This window comes from Podarcis liolepis (assembly GCF_965112155.1).
Source record: "Podarcis liolepis genome assembly, chromosome: 11".
Taxonomy (NCBI): Eukaryota; Metazoa; Chordata; class Lepidosauria; order Squamata; family Lacertidae; genus Podarcis; species Podarcis liolepis.
Genome location: NC_139565.1, coordinates 38,572,598 through 38,587,758, shown reverse-complemented (window position 1 = coordinate 38,587,758; position 15,161 = coordinate 38,572,598). Strand labels below are relative to the sequence as shown.

The following is a 15,161-nucleotide window of genomic DNA, read 5'->3' as shown; positions in this document are numbered from 1 at the left end:
CAGATGTTGCTTTGGTCCCATCACAGGGAAGAAGTGAATGAGAAGCTTCGTGATACAGCTGATGGCACCTTCTTGGTACGAGATGCCTCCACCAAAATGCATGGGGACTATACGCTTACACTAAGGTAAATATTGTTGCATCATCATATTATTTACTGAAGTGCATTTTACATGGCTGGATTTAAGAAACATTTTCCTCATGAAGATGACTGACTTTTCCACATTAAATTTTATTTACAGGAAGGGAGGAAATAATAAATTAATCAAAATATTTCACCGAGATGGGAAATACGGCTTTTCGGATCCATTAACGTTCAATTCCGTTGTTGAGCTAATAAACCACTACCGGAACGAGTCTTTAGCCCAGTATAATCCAAAGCTGGATGTTAAATTGCTTTACCCAGTATCCAAGTATCAACAGGTAAAAAAAAAAGATTTTTATCTCCTCTTCTGCTTAAGTTCAAAAATATTGTAAGATTGTCTTCTAACAAAATGAACATATGTGTATCTGTGAAGGATAGGAATTGGGGTGGGGATGGGGGCATGGTTACTGTTTAACGTAACATTTAAGTGCTCACTGACCCTAACCCATGTTAACCTCATCAGATTCAAGAGTAGGTTTTTGCCTACAAGGAAAAGCTCATGCCCACTAAATCTGTTTGTCTAAGTTGCCATGGGGTGTTTTGCTAGTACAGACTAACACGGCTCCTCTTCTGGAATGTGCACTGTTATCTAAATAACTGTCTCATTTATAAGTGGATCTGGAAGTCTTGGGTGTGCATCTGGATGCAGTGGTAGGCTGGAAATGACCAAGACTGAGACTGGATCCTGGAAGGAGAGATACCCTGTGGGTGGGCATTCCCGGGTCTGGGAAAATGGCCATTGGCCTGTTCTGAATGGGGTCACACACCCTTTGAAGGAGCGAGTTCATGGTCTGGGGCTACACAGTGATACAACCTTGTCATTAGATGCTCAGATGGCTACACGTGGCTTCTACCAGCTGTGAATGTTACTGGGCAGGTACAATCTGGCCACAGCAGTCCATGTACTAGTAACCTCAATGAGTACTGCAATGCACTAGATGTGGGTTGCTCTTGAGTTTGGTCCAGAAGTTCTAATAATGGTGCAGAATACTGCTGTTGCTACAGTGTTGCCATCTGCTGTTGTTTTTGTATATATTTTTACTTATTTTTTGTTTTCTCTACACAGCTTTTGGTATTTTTGTAATGTGAGTGGTTTATAAATCTATTAAAACGAAAAGTTGCTTATTTGAATAGTGGTGCACATTTCAGGAGCTCCACAAGTGGCATAAGCAAAGGAAACATCTTGGGCTAATAGGCTAATCACGACACGAGCTTTTTCTTGTAAGCGAGAAGAATGAGCCGTTGCATTTAATAAACACATAAGCTCATTCCACAATAAAATGCATGAGGTATACATCTGTTTTCGGTGGCAGCATTGTAAGCAATGCATTCTGTCATGTGCAGAATCCATGGACGTTCATTCAGTCAAAATTTCTTGGCTGATTACTGGGGAAGGAGGGGGGGGGCTGCTGCATTATACATGCCTGTCTCTAGACCCAACCCATTGTGCAAAACATGAATATGTAAGAAGCCTGGTCTTCATTGGACATGTATCTCCATGTGCTTGTCTTTCCAGGATCAAGTGGTTAAAGAGGATAGCATTGAAGCAGTTGGGAAGAAATTGCATGAATATAATATCCAGTTCCAAGAGAAGAACAGAGAGTATGACAGACTCTATGAAGACTACACAAGAACATCTCAGGTGAGTAGTGTGGAATGTCTACCATGAACTCAGTCTATAAAGCACTCTGCCACAGTGGGGCCTTCAGTAGGAACTATAACAGGAGCATTCTGAGGTTAAATCTTCTTGACATTTGTAAATGTGCTACGATGACCTTTGAGTATGTTTTGAAAGGACGAAAAGTGTATGGTTTGAATAGTGGAGCAGCTTGCCGTTGTTTCACTCCTCGTTTGCTTGGCCACTGTGCTTCTTGTCTGGTCACATCCAGGGGCACTGGCACACTATTAATTAATAAATTTTACAGTAAAGACTATATGCTGTTTGAATAAGACAGCTGGGCCCAGCAGGAAAGTTGACATTATCTATACAGAGACTAGATTTTACTAGTGTGAGTAAACCGCTCTGTTGATATGGGAGGAATCTTCTACTTCTTAAAGATTTGGATATGCCCTTTTAAAAAAATATTATTTCTGGGTTATAGTAACACTATAGTTTTGTGTTTTATGTCTGCACACACAACTCACTTGTAATTTTACTATACCTGGTTTCGGACTAATGCTTATATTCGTGATAATAATGACTTCCCCAGCAAGAAATATGTTTTAAATAATGATGCTCTATTTCTTATCAGAATAACATAGTTGCACAGGTATATGAACACTGTACTGTTAGTACTCTTGAAGGACTTCAACTTAGCCACTGGAGTCAGGAACAGTGTCTAGACTGGACTTAATGCTTTATGGTACTGTCACTAGTAAACCATTGGTTTTAGCGTTTATTATAGCCAAAATAAAACCAGGAAAGCTAACCAATTGCTCAGACGAACTCAGTATTAGAGTAAAGTGTTCCTACAATTGAAAATAGTGGTGATGCTGAGTATATATTGGGCTGGATCCAGCCTGGAAGTTGAACTAAGTTCCTATTGAAATCAGCAGACCTACAGTTAGGAACAAAACACAACTAGTCCAGCCCATAGTATATAGATATATAAATGTCTTTATTACCTTTGCTGTAAACCTACAAAAATGCAGTGAACAAATGATGGGATTGATAGAACTGCTTTAGATGTGCCCTGCAGAAGTTTTGACCTTTTCTCTTTGAACACCTGCTTTTGAATGCCCCTGCAGCATGTGGTGGTAGTGGGTTGAGGGGCAAGGCTGCTGTTCAGAAACGCACACCAGCCCATTGCACCCTTGGGCACATAGAACTAGTTGCTTGGCTCCTTGGATCTCAGCCAAGGCAGGGTGGTAGCTCATTAGTAGAGCACATACATCCTTTGCATGCAGCAGGTCCTAGGTTTACTCGCTAGCATCCTCAGGTAAGGCTGGAAAAGACTCCTCTATGTAATTGTGGAGATCCACTGCCAATTAGAACAGACAGTACACAGCTTGCTGGACCACTGGCCTGATTTCAATACACGGCAACTTCCTGTGTTCACCAATCAAAGTTGATTTTTCAGGCATCAGAAAGAAAGACATGCAGGCAACCACCCTTGCTACTTTACTGGCATTAAAAAAAATACCCAATCACAAATGTGTTTCAGGTATAGAACATCCAGCCCCTTTCTGAGTTTTGCAGAAACTGAATTTGCAGCTTTTCTCCCCTCTAGGAAATTCAAATGAAAAGAACTGCTATTGAAGCATTTAATGAAACCATAAAAATATTTGAAGAGCAGTGCCAAACACAGGAAAGATACAGCAAAGAATATATTGAAAAGTTCAAACGGGAAGGAAATGAGAAAGAAATACAAAGGTTGGTAGCAGTGTCTTAAGATTTTTATATTTAAAGTGGCTCTAAAGAAACTGCAAGCCTGAGCAGTGCGTTAAGAATCTACCTAGAATCTAACCTGCCTAATTTTCCCCTCCAGAATAATGCACAACTATGAAAAGCTGAAATCTCGAATCAGTGAAATTGTGGACAGTCGGCATAGACTGGAAGAAGATTTGAAGAAGCAAGCTGCTGAATACAGGGAGATAGACAAACGCATGAACAGCATTAAACCAGACCTTATACAGCTCAGAAAGACCAGAGATCAGTACTTGATGTAAGTGCCTATGAGTTGCCAGATTTTTAAGTGTACTACTTCAATTTGAGTCCATTTTTAATGCATATTTCCATCACTAACTATGCCTTCAAATTTACTTTTCAGGTGGCTGACTCAGAAGGGAGTTCGGCAAAAGAAACTGAATGAATGGCTTGGCAATGAAAATACAGAAGAGTAAGCATCCATAGTCTTTTTCAGCACTTGTATTACACCAGTTAAATTATGACTCTATACATTTTCATTGATGGAATATGAATCTTGTAGTGTAGGGACTGTGATACTTGGTCTCTTCAATAAGGCTAGCTTGGGCATCAATTTTACTTTTTGGGCTAGTGGAGAGCTAAGAGTTGAATCCTTAGCAATTTCATATTTTGTAAAAGAGGCTAAGGCGTCTCATTCTCCCACAGCCCTGATACCACAAGGTGGTTATCCTTTTGTCCATCTTAATCCTAGGAAAGTAGAGGAGATAGTCAACCTTTCATCTAGTTTTCTATCTGCACAGAGGTCTGTGGCACCTCCTGTTCTTTTCAATAAAGAGAAGCTCATAGTTTACTATGACAATTGCAACCACATTATATTACTATTACTATTGAACCCACAATAGTGATTTTGCAGCAGCTGCTGAAGCCTTAGATGTTTGGAGCAAGTAAATGTGAAGGCAACAGGGTTTCAACAAACTTTGGGTGCTAGCTCTTTTGGAAAGGTATTTGCTATGCTGCTGCTGCTGAGCATTCCAGAAGGTGTTTTCAGTAAACCAGCAAAACAAGACAAATTCTAAATTCATAGAGGAATGCTTTTAAATAACACCAAGGTGAGATTGGGGGAGAAGCAGTGGGGTGTTTGTTTGTTTTTACTCCCTGTTAGCGGGAACACTCTGCATTAATCTAGGGCTTGTTCCGCTTTATTTATAAGACACATTTGTGATTATGGATCGCAATCTGTGTTTTGGGTGAGTGCATAGTCTTGTTTGAAAACTAGAGCCATCTTAGCGGACCCAAAGCTGGCTCATGTTGAACTGTTTTGTGCTGACAGCAGGGCAGCACCATTAGTGATGGCAGTACTTGAGAACTTCTCAGTCATGTTGGCTTAGGTCCAGGCTCCATTCTCACTGGTGAGGGAAGGGAGATGGCTTACCTGTTCACTGCACCTTCCGCCACACAGCCTCCTTGGCATTGCTCACATTGATCTAGACAGTTGGAAGGAGACTTTCCACCCATGGAAGGCAGTCTGGATCCAACCTGTTAAAAAATAATAATAACTGGGTTGTTACCATAATGTGAAGCTGACAAGAATCCTCTTGATCTCATTTTGTTGCCACATGGCAAAAGTTGTAGGCAGCAATTTGTACATCCTGTAGACTCAGGAAAACAATTCTGTAGTTTGTGTCTTACAATATTTGGAAGACAGTCATGATGATTAGGAAATTAATTTTTTCTCGTCAAAGCCTGAATCATGCCCTCATGTACAGTCGCACCTCTTGTTACATCAGTCTCCGGTTGCATTTTTTCAGGATACGAACGCACCAAACCCAGAAGTGTATACTTCTGGGTTTCACTGCATGCGCATAAGCACTCTGTGCATCTCGCCCATGTGTAGAAGTGCTCTATCGCGCCGCACACATGTGCAGAAGCAGCGCTCTAGTTGCAGACTGTTCGGGGTGCGAACGGCAACCCAGAATGGATCAAGTCTGTAACTAGAGGTACCACTGTATTTAAGAATGCTGACGGGGCCAACGTTTGAAGTCCTGAATTAAATAATTTGGGTGGAAGTGTAATAAATATATTAAAAGTTAATTTCATCTGGTTCTTAACTATTACATGTTGCTTCTCCTCCCAATAGGCAATATTCTATGGTGGAAGATGATGAGGATTTGCCTCATCATGATGAACGAACATGGAATGTAGGAAATATCAACAGAGGCCAAGCAGAAAATTTGCTGCGTGGGAAAAGGGATGGCACATTCCTTATTCGGGAAAGTAGCAAGCCGGGTTGCTCTGCATGCTCCGTTGTGTATGTATCCAAATGTTTTACCCTACTTCTAAAGCAGTGGGACATGTAACATCCTCAATTACATTAAAAATTATCCATCTTGCAACATTGGGCGGAATTCAGCATCACACTCATACAATTGTTCTGTCAGCAAAAGCAATGACTTCTTGCCAGATGGAACAAACTCTCCTACCCCTGTGTGCTTTCGGGGGGGGGGGATCTCCCAACCTCTCCAGAGCCAATTGGGCAGGAGGAAGGAGAGAAGGGGAACCCTCGCTGTTCTAGCGGGACTCGCATTTGACTCTGACTAATAACGTTTGAGGTATCTGGGATAGCTCAGTTGGTAGAGCATGAGACTCTTACTCTCAGGGTTGTGGGTTTGAGCCCCTTGTTGGGAAAACAGTTCCTGAACCTCATGATCCCTTCCAATTCTATGAGGATATTGTCCTGAATCTTAACATTTTAATATTATCAGTTACCAACATTTGTGGGTCATTTGTATGCACCTATGTGCTCTCCTCCCTGCCTAATCTCTCTTAGTTATATGCTTATCTGCTCTGCTGGTGGAGAAGACCCCAACAGCCAGTGTAATTTGCTTGGCCGTGCTCCCCTCACAATCCCATACTTGTTTCCTTGAGTAACCATGTTTTTTAGATGCTCACTCTGCCAAGCCAATATGTTCTGCACTTTTAGGCCTAACTTCACTTCTGAGTGAAGGCTGGTTGTTGACATAAAGATGTGTAATTAATGACTTGAACATGAATTAAAGTAAAAATGTTCAAACTTTATTCAGTGATACGAAATGTTTTTGAATAATAGTGTCATCCTATACATGTTTACTTTGAGGTAAGCTCCGTTGAATTCAGTGGGACTTCCAGGGGTGTATGTATAGGATTGCAGCCAAAGTTCAAGAAATATTCTGAGAGATGTTGAAATTATTTCAGAGAAACAGGGAACTTTAGGTTATCCATATGTGGAGCCACAAAATCAAAAAATATTATTAGTTAAAGGCGAGTGGAGCAGTGGGAGTAATTTTAGGTTATATAGTAATAATGGAACAAAGGATTTTTTTTATTTTCTCATTTTAAGGATAACTTAAAATAAGAAGGATGTACCTAAAAAAAATCTTTCTCTCTTCTTTTAGTGTGGATGGTGAAGTGAAGCATTGTGTTATCAACGAAACGCCTACTGGGTTTGGATTTGCAGAGCCATATAACTTGTACAACTCGCTGAAAGAACTGGTGCTACATTATCAACACACATCGCTAGTGCAACACAATGACTCTCTCAATGTCACACTAGCCTATCCAGTATATGCACAGCAGAGGCGATGAAGATGTTAATAATACTCTGGGGTTTGTCTCTTTCTATTAAAACACCCACAAAGATCATTCAACAATCTTGAGGCCTCTGGGTAGAGAATGCTCTTGAGTTGGAGCTAAAGTGTCAAAGCCATCTGTCTTCAGATGGGACTGAAGCTTTCTTCGCAACCACAGTGGGAGAGAATGCAGTTTTAAGAGCTGCGAACACACATTTCTAATCTAAAGTGCTTTCTTTTTTAGAGGAAAAACAAACTAAGCAGAAGGCAAAACACATCAAAAGAGAAGTGCTATACCTGTCTCCCTGCAGGGACATAGAGGCCTTTAACCATGGTGCTTGCTGACCACCTCGTCGAAGCTTTAAGAGCTCAAATGTTGGAACTCTGAAGACTCCAAAGTGCAGCAGGGGCTGTGTAAAGTGGCGTCAGAATTTCTCCGTTGCGACTTGGGTGATGTGGTTGCGCACAGAGGATGCGGATTGCCAGTTTTGTGGATTGCTGGTTTTCTGGCGAATGATATGTAGCAGAGCGGCACTTTCATGTTTTAAGGGACACTTTAGAAGACACTTTAAAACAGACGTGGGTAACATAAGTGCCAGGAAGTGTTTTTGTTTAGACATTTAAATTCCTGTTTTAAGAAGATATTTAAGACTGAATAAAACTGGACTTTTATGGCATACAGTATATATAATATGTACATAGTTCCGGATGACTAAATATCTTAGATGGATACTGTCAATACCAAACTCATTCTGTTCACTGTTTGTTTCACCGAAAGCTAAATCCTTACACTGCTATGCAATACTTCATTTTCTATAGGCTGTATTTGTTCAAGTGTAACTAGAGGATAAGCTTTTTTCTTTTCTTTTTGTCATCTCAGAATGTTCCCTTAATACATATTTTGGTGTTATTTTTCAGTTCGTTCATTATTTCCTCGGCCATTTTTTAAAAAGTAATGTGCAGGATGTCAGTAAAAGGTGGTTTTAGAATTAAAACTACGAACTATTTTAACAGGGTCCCCCCCCCCCGCCTCACTTTGTATAGAGAATTGGGCTGCTAGCTCAAGGTTAAAATTCAAGATTTCCTTCTTGACTAAATATTTTGTTGGGCAGTGCCTGATAAGCTTCAAAGCTGCTTTATTCAATAAAAGAATATATGAACATTGCAAAGTATCACTGAGTCCAACAATATTGTTTGAGAAATACCTTCAGATTATGGAATCCCAATATATTTTATTGGGAGAGTTTTAGATTTCTGTGCTGGTTCTGTTTGTATTTGAATGAAGACAAATGTCCATCTTGTTTTGAATGCTGCAGAAAAACAGTCAGAAAACATTGGCTACTAGGGTAGTTAAATCAGATTTAATCCTGTTGATTGACATGTGAAATTTTGACCAACAATTCTAGACGCTTCATCAAGATATTTTCCATATCGTATGGGAAAATTGTTTTTGGTGGGTGGTTTTTCAACCATGTGTGCATTTGGCTTCCATATTTCATATTTTTGTGAATAACAGAGTATAATTAGGATAATTTTAGGAAGCCCCGGTTCTGTGACACATATTTCCCACAATTAATCTTTTATTACTTTCATATCTCTATGGAGTAAAACAAAAAACAAATACAGTCATCTGAATAGGCAAACAAATCAGGTACCAATGGATTAAAAGTAATGAAAGAAACATAAAACCTCATTGTTCTAGTATCTAACCAAATTCTGCATTTCTTGAGCAAAACTTTAAAAATCATAGTTGTGTTTTCTGTTTTACAGATTAGTGTTAAGGAACTCCGGAAGTCTTTTTTTAATTTTGTTTTAGTGAATAAGCGAAAAGAAAATAGATATTGTGGAACTATTTATGGTTTTAACCCATTAGGTAATCAGTGCTTTTTAAAACAAAGCACTACGGACTCCTTGCAGATCTATCTTTTTTGTTTGGTAACACTATGAATAAATTAGCTTTGTTCCCTCAGTCCTTTTTTTTCTAGTATCTTTATATTTGAGGCTGTGAGGAGTTTTTTATCACTTGTTGGCTTTGCTTTTCTGAGGAATGCAGTGTGTTTCAGAAAACTTCAGGGTTCGGTTCAAACCCCCTTTAAAACCAGCTGGGGCTTTGCCAACCTTGAAGAAGGCTTTGGCGGGAGTTTGGGCTGCCCCTGCAAGCTTAAATCCGCTTTCACTGGAGTAGTCTCATGAGAGTCAATGGAATTACTCCCAAGTTTACTCAGGTGGAAGTAGGCTGAGTGTCACATTTCATCTCAAGGAGCATTGATCAACAAGAACTATACCAATTTTAATCAGTTCCTTTATTCTTCTCCACTCAACAGTAGCGGGGAGGAAACACATGCATTTTGCTCCAGTGATAGTTCTTGGAAGGCAAATTACGACTGGTCACTGAATAGCAAGTAGTTTGCTATTGTCATATGACCCGAATGCACTTTGACAGAGATAGTTGTGCATCTGTAGGTTGGCTGCGCCTGACGTATTGTCAAACGGAGAGGTGGCGCTGCAAGTTCTGATCACCTGTTTAGAGGGAAGAGAAGGCTAAGCGTAGGTCCTATGGGGCAAAGAAAGGTGATGCCTGGATTCAGTCCTCACACCACCCAAACTAGCCACCCCAATGATCGGCACTGCTCAGTTTGACAGTATTTGCTGTGCACTGTTGCCAATCTTGTTCTGGGAAGCCACACGTGCAGCTTTTGGAGCTGGATACAGTGTCTCAGCCTTGGAAACTGCATAGCAATACCCTTTTTAGTTTGTGGTCCCCAAGCTAGCAGTGGATGCACATGCAAAACTCTGCCTCTTTGCATTGCCTCTCCCTCTCTGGTTTAAGATGCAGAGAGACAGAACCAAACTTCCGAGCTACAAAGATAATTAAACTGGGTTTCTAGAATATGAACTGTCCTGTTTATATCCCGGTGCACCTAAAATGAATACAGCTACTACAGACAAAACAAGTTATGGATTCCTTAACTTGAGGCTTAGGTTTGCTGTCTCTGATGTTACGTGTGTGTGTGTGTGTGTGTGTGTGTGTGTGTGTGTGTGTGTAAGGACCACATTCTCACCGCAGTTTTCAGCATGAAGTGAAACTTTACTCCCAAGTTTCCCATGTATTCAAACAACCAAACAACCTGGAAGGAGCAGGCTGGATGGTGTTCTGAGGTGTATTTTAATGTTCGGATTTTATCGTTTTGTGTGTCGTTGGCTGCCCTGGAGATTCTTTGTGCCATTTGGCAGAAGATGCATTGCAAATAAAATAGAGAAATGCTGTTAATTGGAAGTTTGTATAAAGGGGGAGTGCTTTCTTCTTGTTTTTTTTACAAGGAGGAAAAATTGAGTCCAGATCACTATTTCCTATTATAAAAGAGAAATTGAAGAAGTCTGCTGTATTCAATCATGGTACTTAACTGAGCATATTTCAACGTCTCTAACTTTTATTGAAAAAGGAACACACAACCTTCTCCACCCCTCCTGCCCTTCAGACTAGGGAAGAGTGAATGATCTGGATGCACCTGATTTCTAATTCCAGCAACTTGGTTCAAAGACAGAGGGAGCTTGGAAAAGGTCATGTTTCTAGAATTTGTTTTAATGTGTCAAGCCAAATCTTATGTTTCAGTGTCAGCTGTTATGTAGAAAAAGTGGCTTTGTCATGTAATTAACAATGAGCTTTGATGCTTTGGGGAAAGGGGGGTCATTCTGATGTTTTTCATTGAGAAGAACATTGGTTAGTTTTAACACAGTGCTTTTGCTATGCATGGTATTTGTTTGGGAAAGTGATTCCTAAGGTGGCTTTTGTTCAGGATCGCTTTCAGAATGGGCAGTTCCAAGCAAAATGCCTCCCATGGGACATGGTTAAAAATGCAATATTCCATTTTTTAAAAAAAAAACATACACACAAAGAAACCCCACAGATCTTGTAAGATCTGCTTTTAAAATGAGCCAGATACAAAATTAGGAAAAGTTACATTACCATTTGTCCCTATGAGACTGCATTAGCTGCCCAACATGCTGCTATTTTTATTCTTGGTTTTTTCCCTCCATAGGAAAAAAAAATAAGCTCTGTTCTGTTAAATGTCTTTAAAACATTAAAATTTTTGTTGTTTTTAATTTTTGTAAGGGAGGAAGAAGCTAAATGGATCGCTTTGTACATTGCCTTTAAAAGGTAAATGCACCTCCTTAAAAGATGCTGGCTTTCTGAAATTGATGGAGCTGTGTCCTGTTTTTAAGTTGCTTTTTAAAAAAATTGTACTAGATCTTCAGCCAGAATAAAGATTGTTTTGCAACTGCGCTTTATGTGTTGAATCCTCAATGGGGTCATTGTCGCATTGCTGACTCTCTTGTGTGCTTGGTTTCTGATGATCAGCTGGTAGTCTAAAGGATGGTAGCATATGATTTCTCCCCAAAGGACCCCAAGTATAAAGGGGAAAATAAATATTTCAACTTGGTACTCCAGTAGATTAGTAGTTCCTAGTGCATGAGATGGACATACTTTCCTCTTTATTTGGATGGTAAGAGTATAATATGACCTTCCATGTGGTACAGGTAACTTGCAACCTACAACACATTTAACTTGTGTGCACTCAGCTTTATGCGCTTGGCAGAGAGAGAGAGAGAGAGAGAGCAGGGGAGAGTTCTGGGGGAAATGGTTTAGCAATCCCACCAGCAATTGAACCCAAGGTATTTTTACTATCCATGTTTTTGACTTTTCGCACAGTCCCCAGAACATAATCCCCGCATAAGTTGAGTCGCCTGTATTATAATAAAACTTCATTCACACAAATGCCTTTTAGGATAAAACAGATTATTAGTGTCCCCTCTAGACTTTAGGTGGCATCCAGGGCTTGTGCTTCTCTTTTGAAACATGAAGGACTTCCAAAATCAGATAATAATAATAATAATAATAATAATAATAATAATAATAATAATATATTATTTGTACCCCTCCCATCTGGCTGGGTTTCCCCTGCCAATCTGGATGGCTTCCAACAGAATATTAAAAACATTAAAAACTTCCCTAAACATGGCTGCCTTCAGATGTCTTCTAAAAGTCAGATGGTTGTTTATTTCCTTGACATCTGGTGGGAGGGCGTTCCACAGGGCGGGTGCCACTACCGAGAAGGCCCTCTGCCTGGTTCCCTGTAACTTGACTTCTCACAGCGAGGGAACCGCCAGAAGGACCTCAGTGTCCAGGCAGAACAATGGGTGTGGAGACGCTCCTTCAGGTATGCTGGGCTGAGGCCATTTAGGGCTTTAAAGGTCAGGGGGTGAGGGCGGTGCTGTTCTGTGAAATCTCACTGGGCATGCCCAAATCTTTAAACCTATATCTGGTGGCTCTCTGTGTCCTGGCCTCTTTTTCACACTTCTCTTTACTTGAGGGCCTAAGGCAGAGGTGTGGAACCTCAGGTCTATGGACCAAATTGGTTTTGTGCATCAGGTCATTGTCATTCCCCTTTGCCCCCTCTTTATTTGGCATGACATTGTTTTTAATCTGGACCAACCATAGTTGCATCACTGTGAAACTTCTAAGGGTGATGGATGACAGGGCCCGGTACAATGAGGGTTTCACCCTCTTGAGAGCTGTTTGAGGGAGGGACGGACACTACAGGTAGCGTTCCCTAGCTTTCATCATCCTCATCAAGAATGGCCAATGCTCAGGCACGATTGCAGTTGCAAGCCAACCACATCTGGAGAGCAGCACGTTGGGGAAGGCTGCTATAGTATGACATGCAAACAAGTCTTATGTGGGAACAGAGCTGGGGTTCAACATGGCACAAAAAAAGTGCTCCCAGCAGTTGACTCAAGTGGGTGGAAGAAGTAGATGGGGGGAAAGAGCAGCAACTTTAATGAATATAAGAAATGGAGAGTATCTGCTGATACATTTAGTTAAAGTTAAGCCAGGGTTAAATTGCTGGAAGAGAACATTTGAAAAACCTTGGTCGGCCTTTGCTGTTTGGAAGCACTGAGTGTCGCTGTCACAGTCTGAAAACCCCAAGTTTTCAATCAAATGTTGTGGTTCCAGCACTTCCAAATACTGGTCCAAAAATTCTGTTGGGCACCGACATCCACTGTGCTTTGGACAAATTGGCTTGAGACACTTTCACACAAGCAGGTCTGTGGGCAATTGGTGTTCCAAATCAGCCTGCTGTTTTTGAAGAGGAATCCATGTTATACATAAGTGCTGCTGCTCCACATGGAAATTTGCAAGCTCAGACTTCCTATTTGGATACTGAGAAGTGTGGGGGGAAACAGGTGCGAAGGTCCTTGGTGTATCCATGTGTTGGTGCTGCCTGTTACATCTGAAGCATCAAAAATTGTAAAAGGCTATTGGAGGTGGTTTCAGTCCGCTGATAATCCTTGTCTAGAGGGCCACAGGAACAAAGTTCTTCAGATACAAAATAAAAAAATTCCTTCCAGTAGCACCTTAAAGACCAACTAAGTTAGTTCTTGGTATGAGCTTTCGTGTGCATGCACACTTCTTCAGATAGTGTGCATGCACACGAAAGCTCATACCAAGAACTAACTTAGTTGGTCTTTAAGGTGCTACTGGAAGGAATTTTTTTATTTTGACTATGGCAGACCAACACGGCTACCTATCTGTAACTTCAGATACAAGTTGCTGAAGAAACTTTCTAGCTAACTGTACACACCTGATTACATTATATTATCCAAGCCAATGATCATGCACATTACGGTAGTGCATAAGCTGGGAGTTTCACTAATATTTTGGAGCCAGTGGGCACATCTGGAATTTTGAGGAAAGTGCGATCGGCACCAGTCACAAAATGTCTGTTATGAAGGTGTGATATAACACAGCTTAGCTCCTGCATCTTAAAAGAAACAGGAACACGCCTCCCCTTCAATGGGGCGGGGGGGGAGACAGAGTTGCTTCTACCACCTCTCTGCTCACTCACAGAGAGAAACTCTTTGTACTTCTGTAAGGTAGGCATCTAATCCCGGCATCCAATGAAGTGTGGGTATGTTCCAGGGGACATGTTCAATGGAGGAGAGGCTAAGCTGGAGCAAACAGGAACTGAGCAGGAAGAGTTAACACTCCCATGTGCACTGGGGATTTTTGAGGGGATACTTACTGCGTCCTTCACTGGTTGCCATTGGCAGTTCTGGCAGGCAAACTAGTGCCCATGATCTCTGGGTTGGTGACCCCTGCATAGATGTTTCACTAAAAGAACATTCCCTATTACAGACATGTCCAAAGTCCATTTGGGGGGCCTCATCTGGCCCACTGGTCGGTTTAATCCAGCCCCTGTGGCAACTTCAGTCCTAAAAAAAGTTAACAACTTTGGTTGGCCCTTTTTTTTTTCTTTATAAAATTTTTATTTGTTTTACAAAGTTTTTTAAAGACAAAACAAACACTTAAAAAGACATACACACACGTATAGTTTCATAACATTTTTCATAAACCTCTTTTCCGGGACTCCCCCATACCCCCCCTTTCTGCATCCCAATGTCCAAAGTTTTTTTTTTAGCAACTTCTAAATATTCCTTTCCAACCTCTGTCATCTTAATCTTTTCTATAATCTGATCTTATGTCACTGTATCCCTTTTATTTCCTGAAAATCTCGACATTCTAACATTCATCAAGTTTATAGTAGTCCTTAAGGTATCTTTTAAATTTTCTCCATTCTTCTTCCGCCGTCTCTTTCCCCTGATCACGGATTCTGCCAGTCATCTCAGCCAATGTCATATAGTCCATCACTTTCATCTGCCACTCTTCCAGAGTGGGTAGATCTTGGGTCTTCCAATACTTTGCGATGAGTATTCTTGCTGCTGTTGTAGCATACATAAAGAAAGTTCTGTCCCTCTTTGACACCAATTGGCCGACAATGCCCAAGAGAAAGGCCTCTGGTTTTTTAGAGAAAGTACACTTAAGTACCTTTTTCATTTCATTATAAATCATTTCCCAGAAAGCCTTAATCTTCGGGCATGTCCACCAAAGGTGATAGAAAGTACCTTCAGTCTCTTTACATTTCCAACACTTATTATCAGGCAAATGGTAAATTTTTGCTAGCTTGACTGGGGTCATGTACCACC

At 40.8% G+C, this 15,161-nt stretch overlaps 1 protein-coding gene across 4 annotated transcripts in view; it reads left to right on the top strand.

Annotated features, from left to right (window-relative positions):
- Window positions 1-11,400, top strand: part of PIK3R1 (phosphoinositide-3-kinase regulatory subunit 1) — a 63,953-nt gene extending 52,553 nt beyond the window's left edge. For all 4 annotated transcript variants that reach the window (XM_083465300.1, XM_083465301.1, XM_083465302.1 and 1 more), the window contains 8 exons: window positions 27-125; window positions 241-421; window positions 1,660-1,785; window positions 3,374-3,516; window positions 3,632-3,808; window positions 3,914-3,982; window positions 5,648-5,818; window positions 6,942-11,400. In XM_083465300.1, coding sequence (XP_083321426.1) covers window positions 27-125; window positions 241-421; window positions 1,660-1,785; window positions 3,374-3,516; window positions 3,632-3,808; window positions 3,914-3,982; window positions 5,648-5,818; window positions 6,942-7,131 — 1,156 coding nt within the window. In that variant the 3' untranslated portion in view covers window positions 7,132-11,400. The remainder of the gene's footprint in view (window positions 1-26; window positions 126-240; window positions 422-1,659; window positions 1,786-3,373; window positions 3,517-3,631; window positions 3,809-3,913; window positions 3,983-5,647; window positions 5,819-6,941) is intronic.
- Window positions 11,401-15,161: the final 3,761 nt, after the last annotated feature.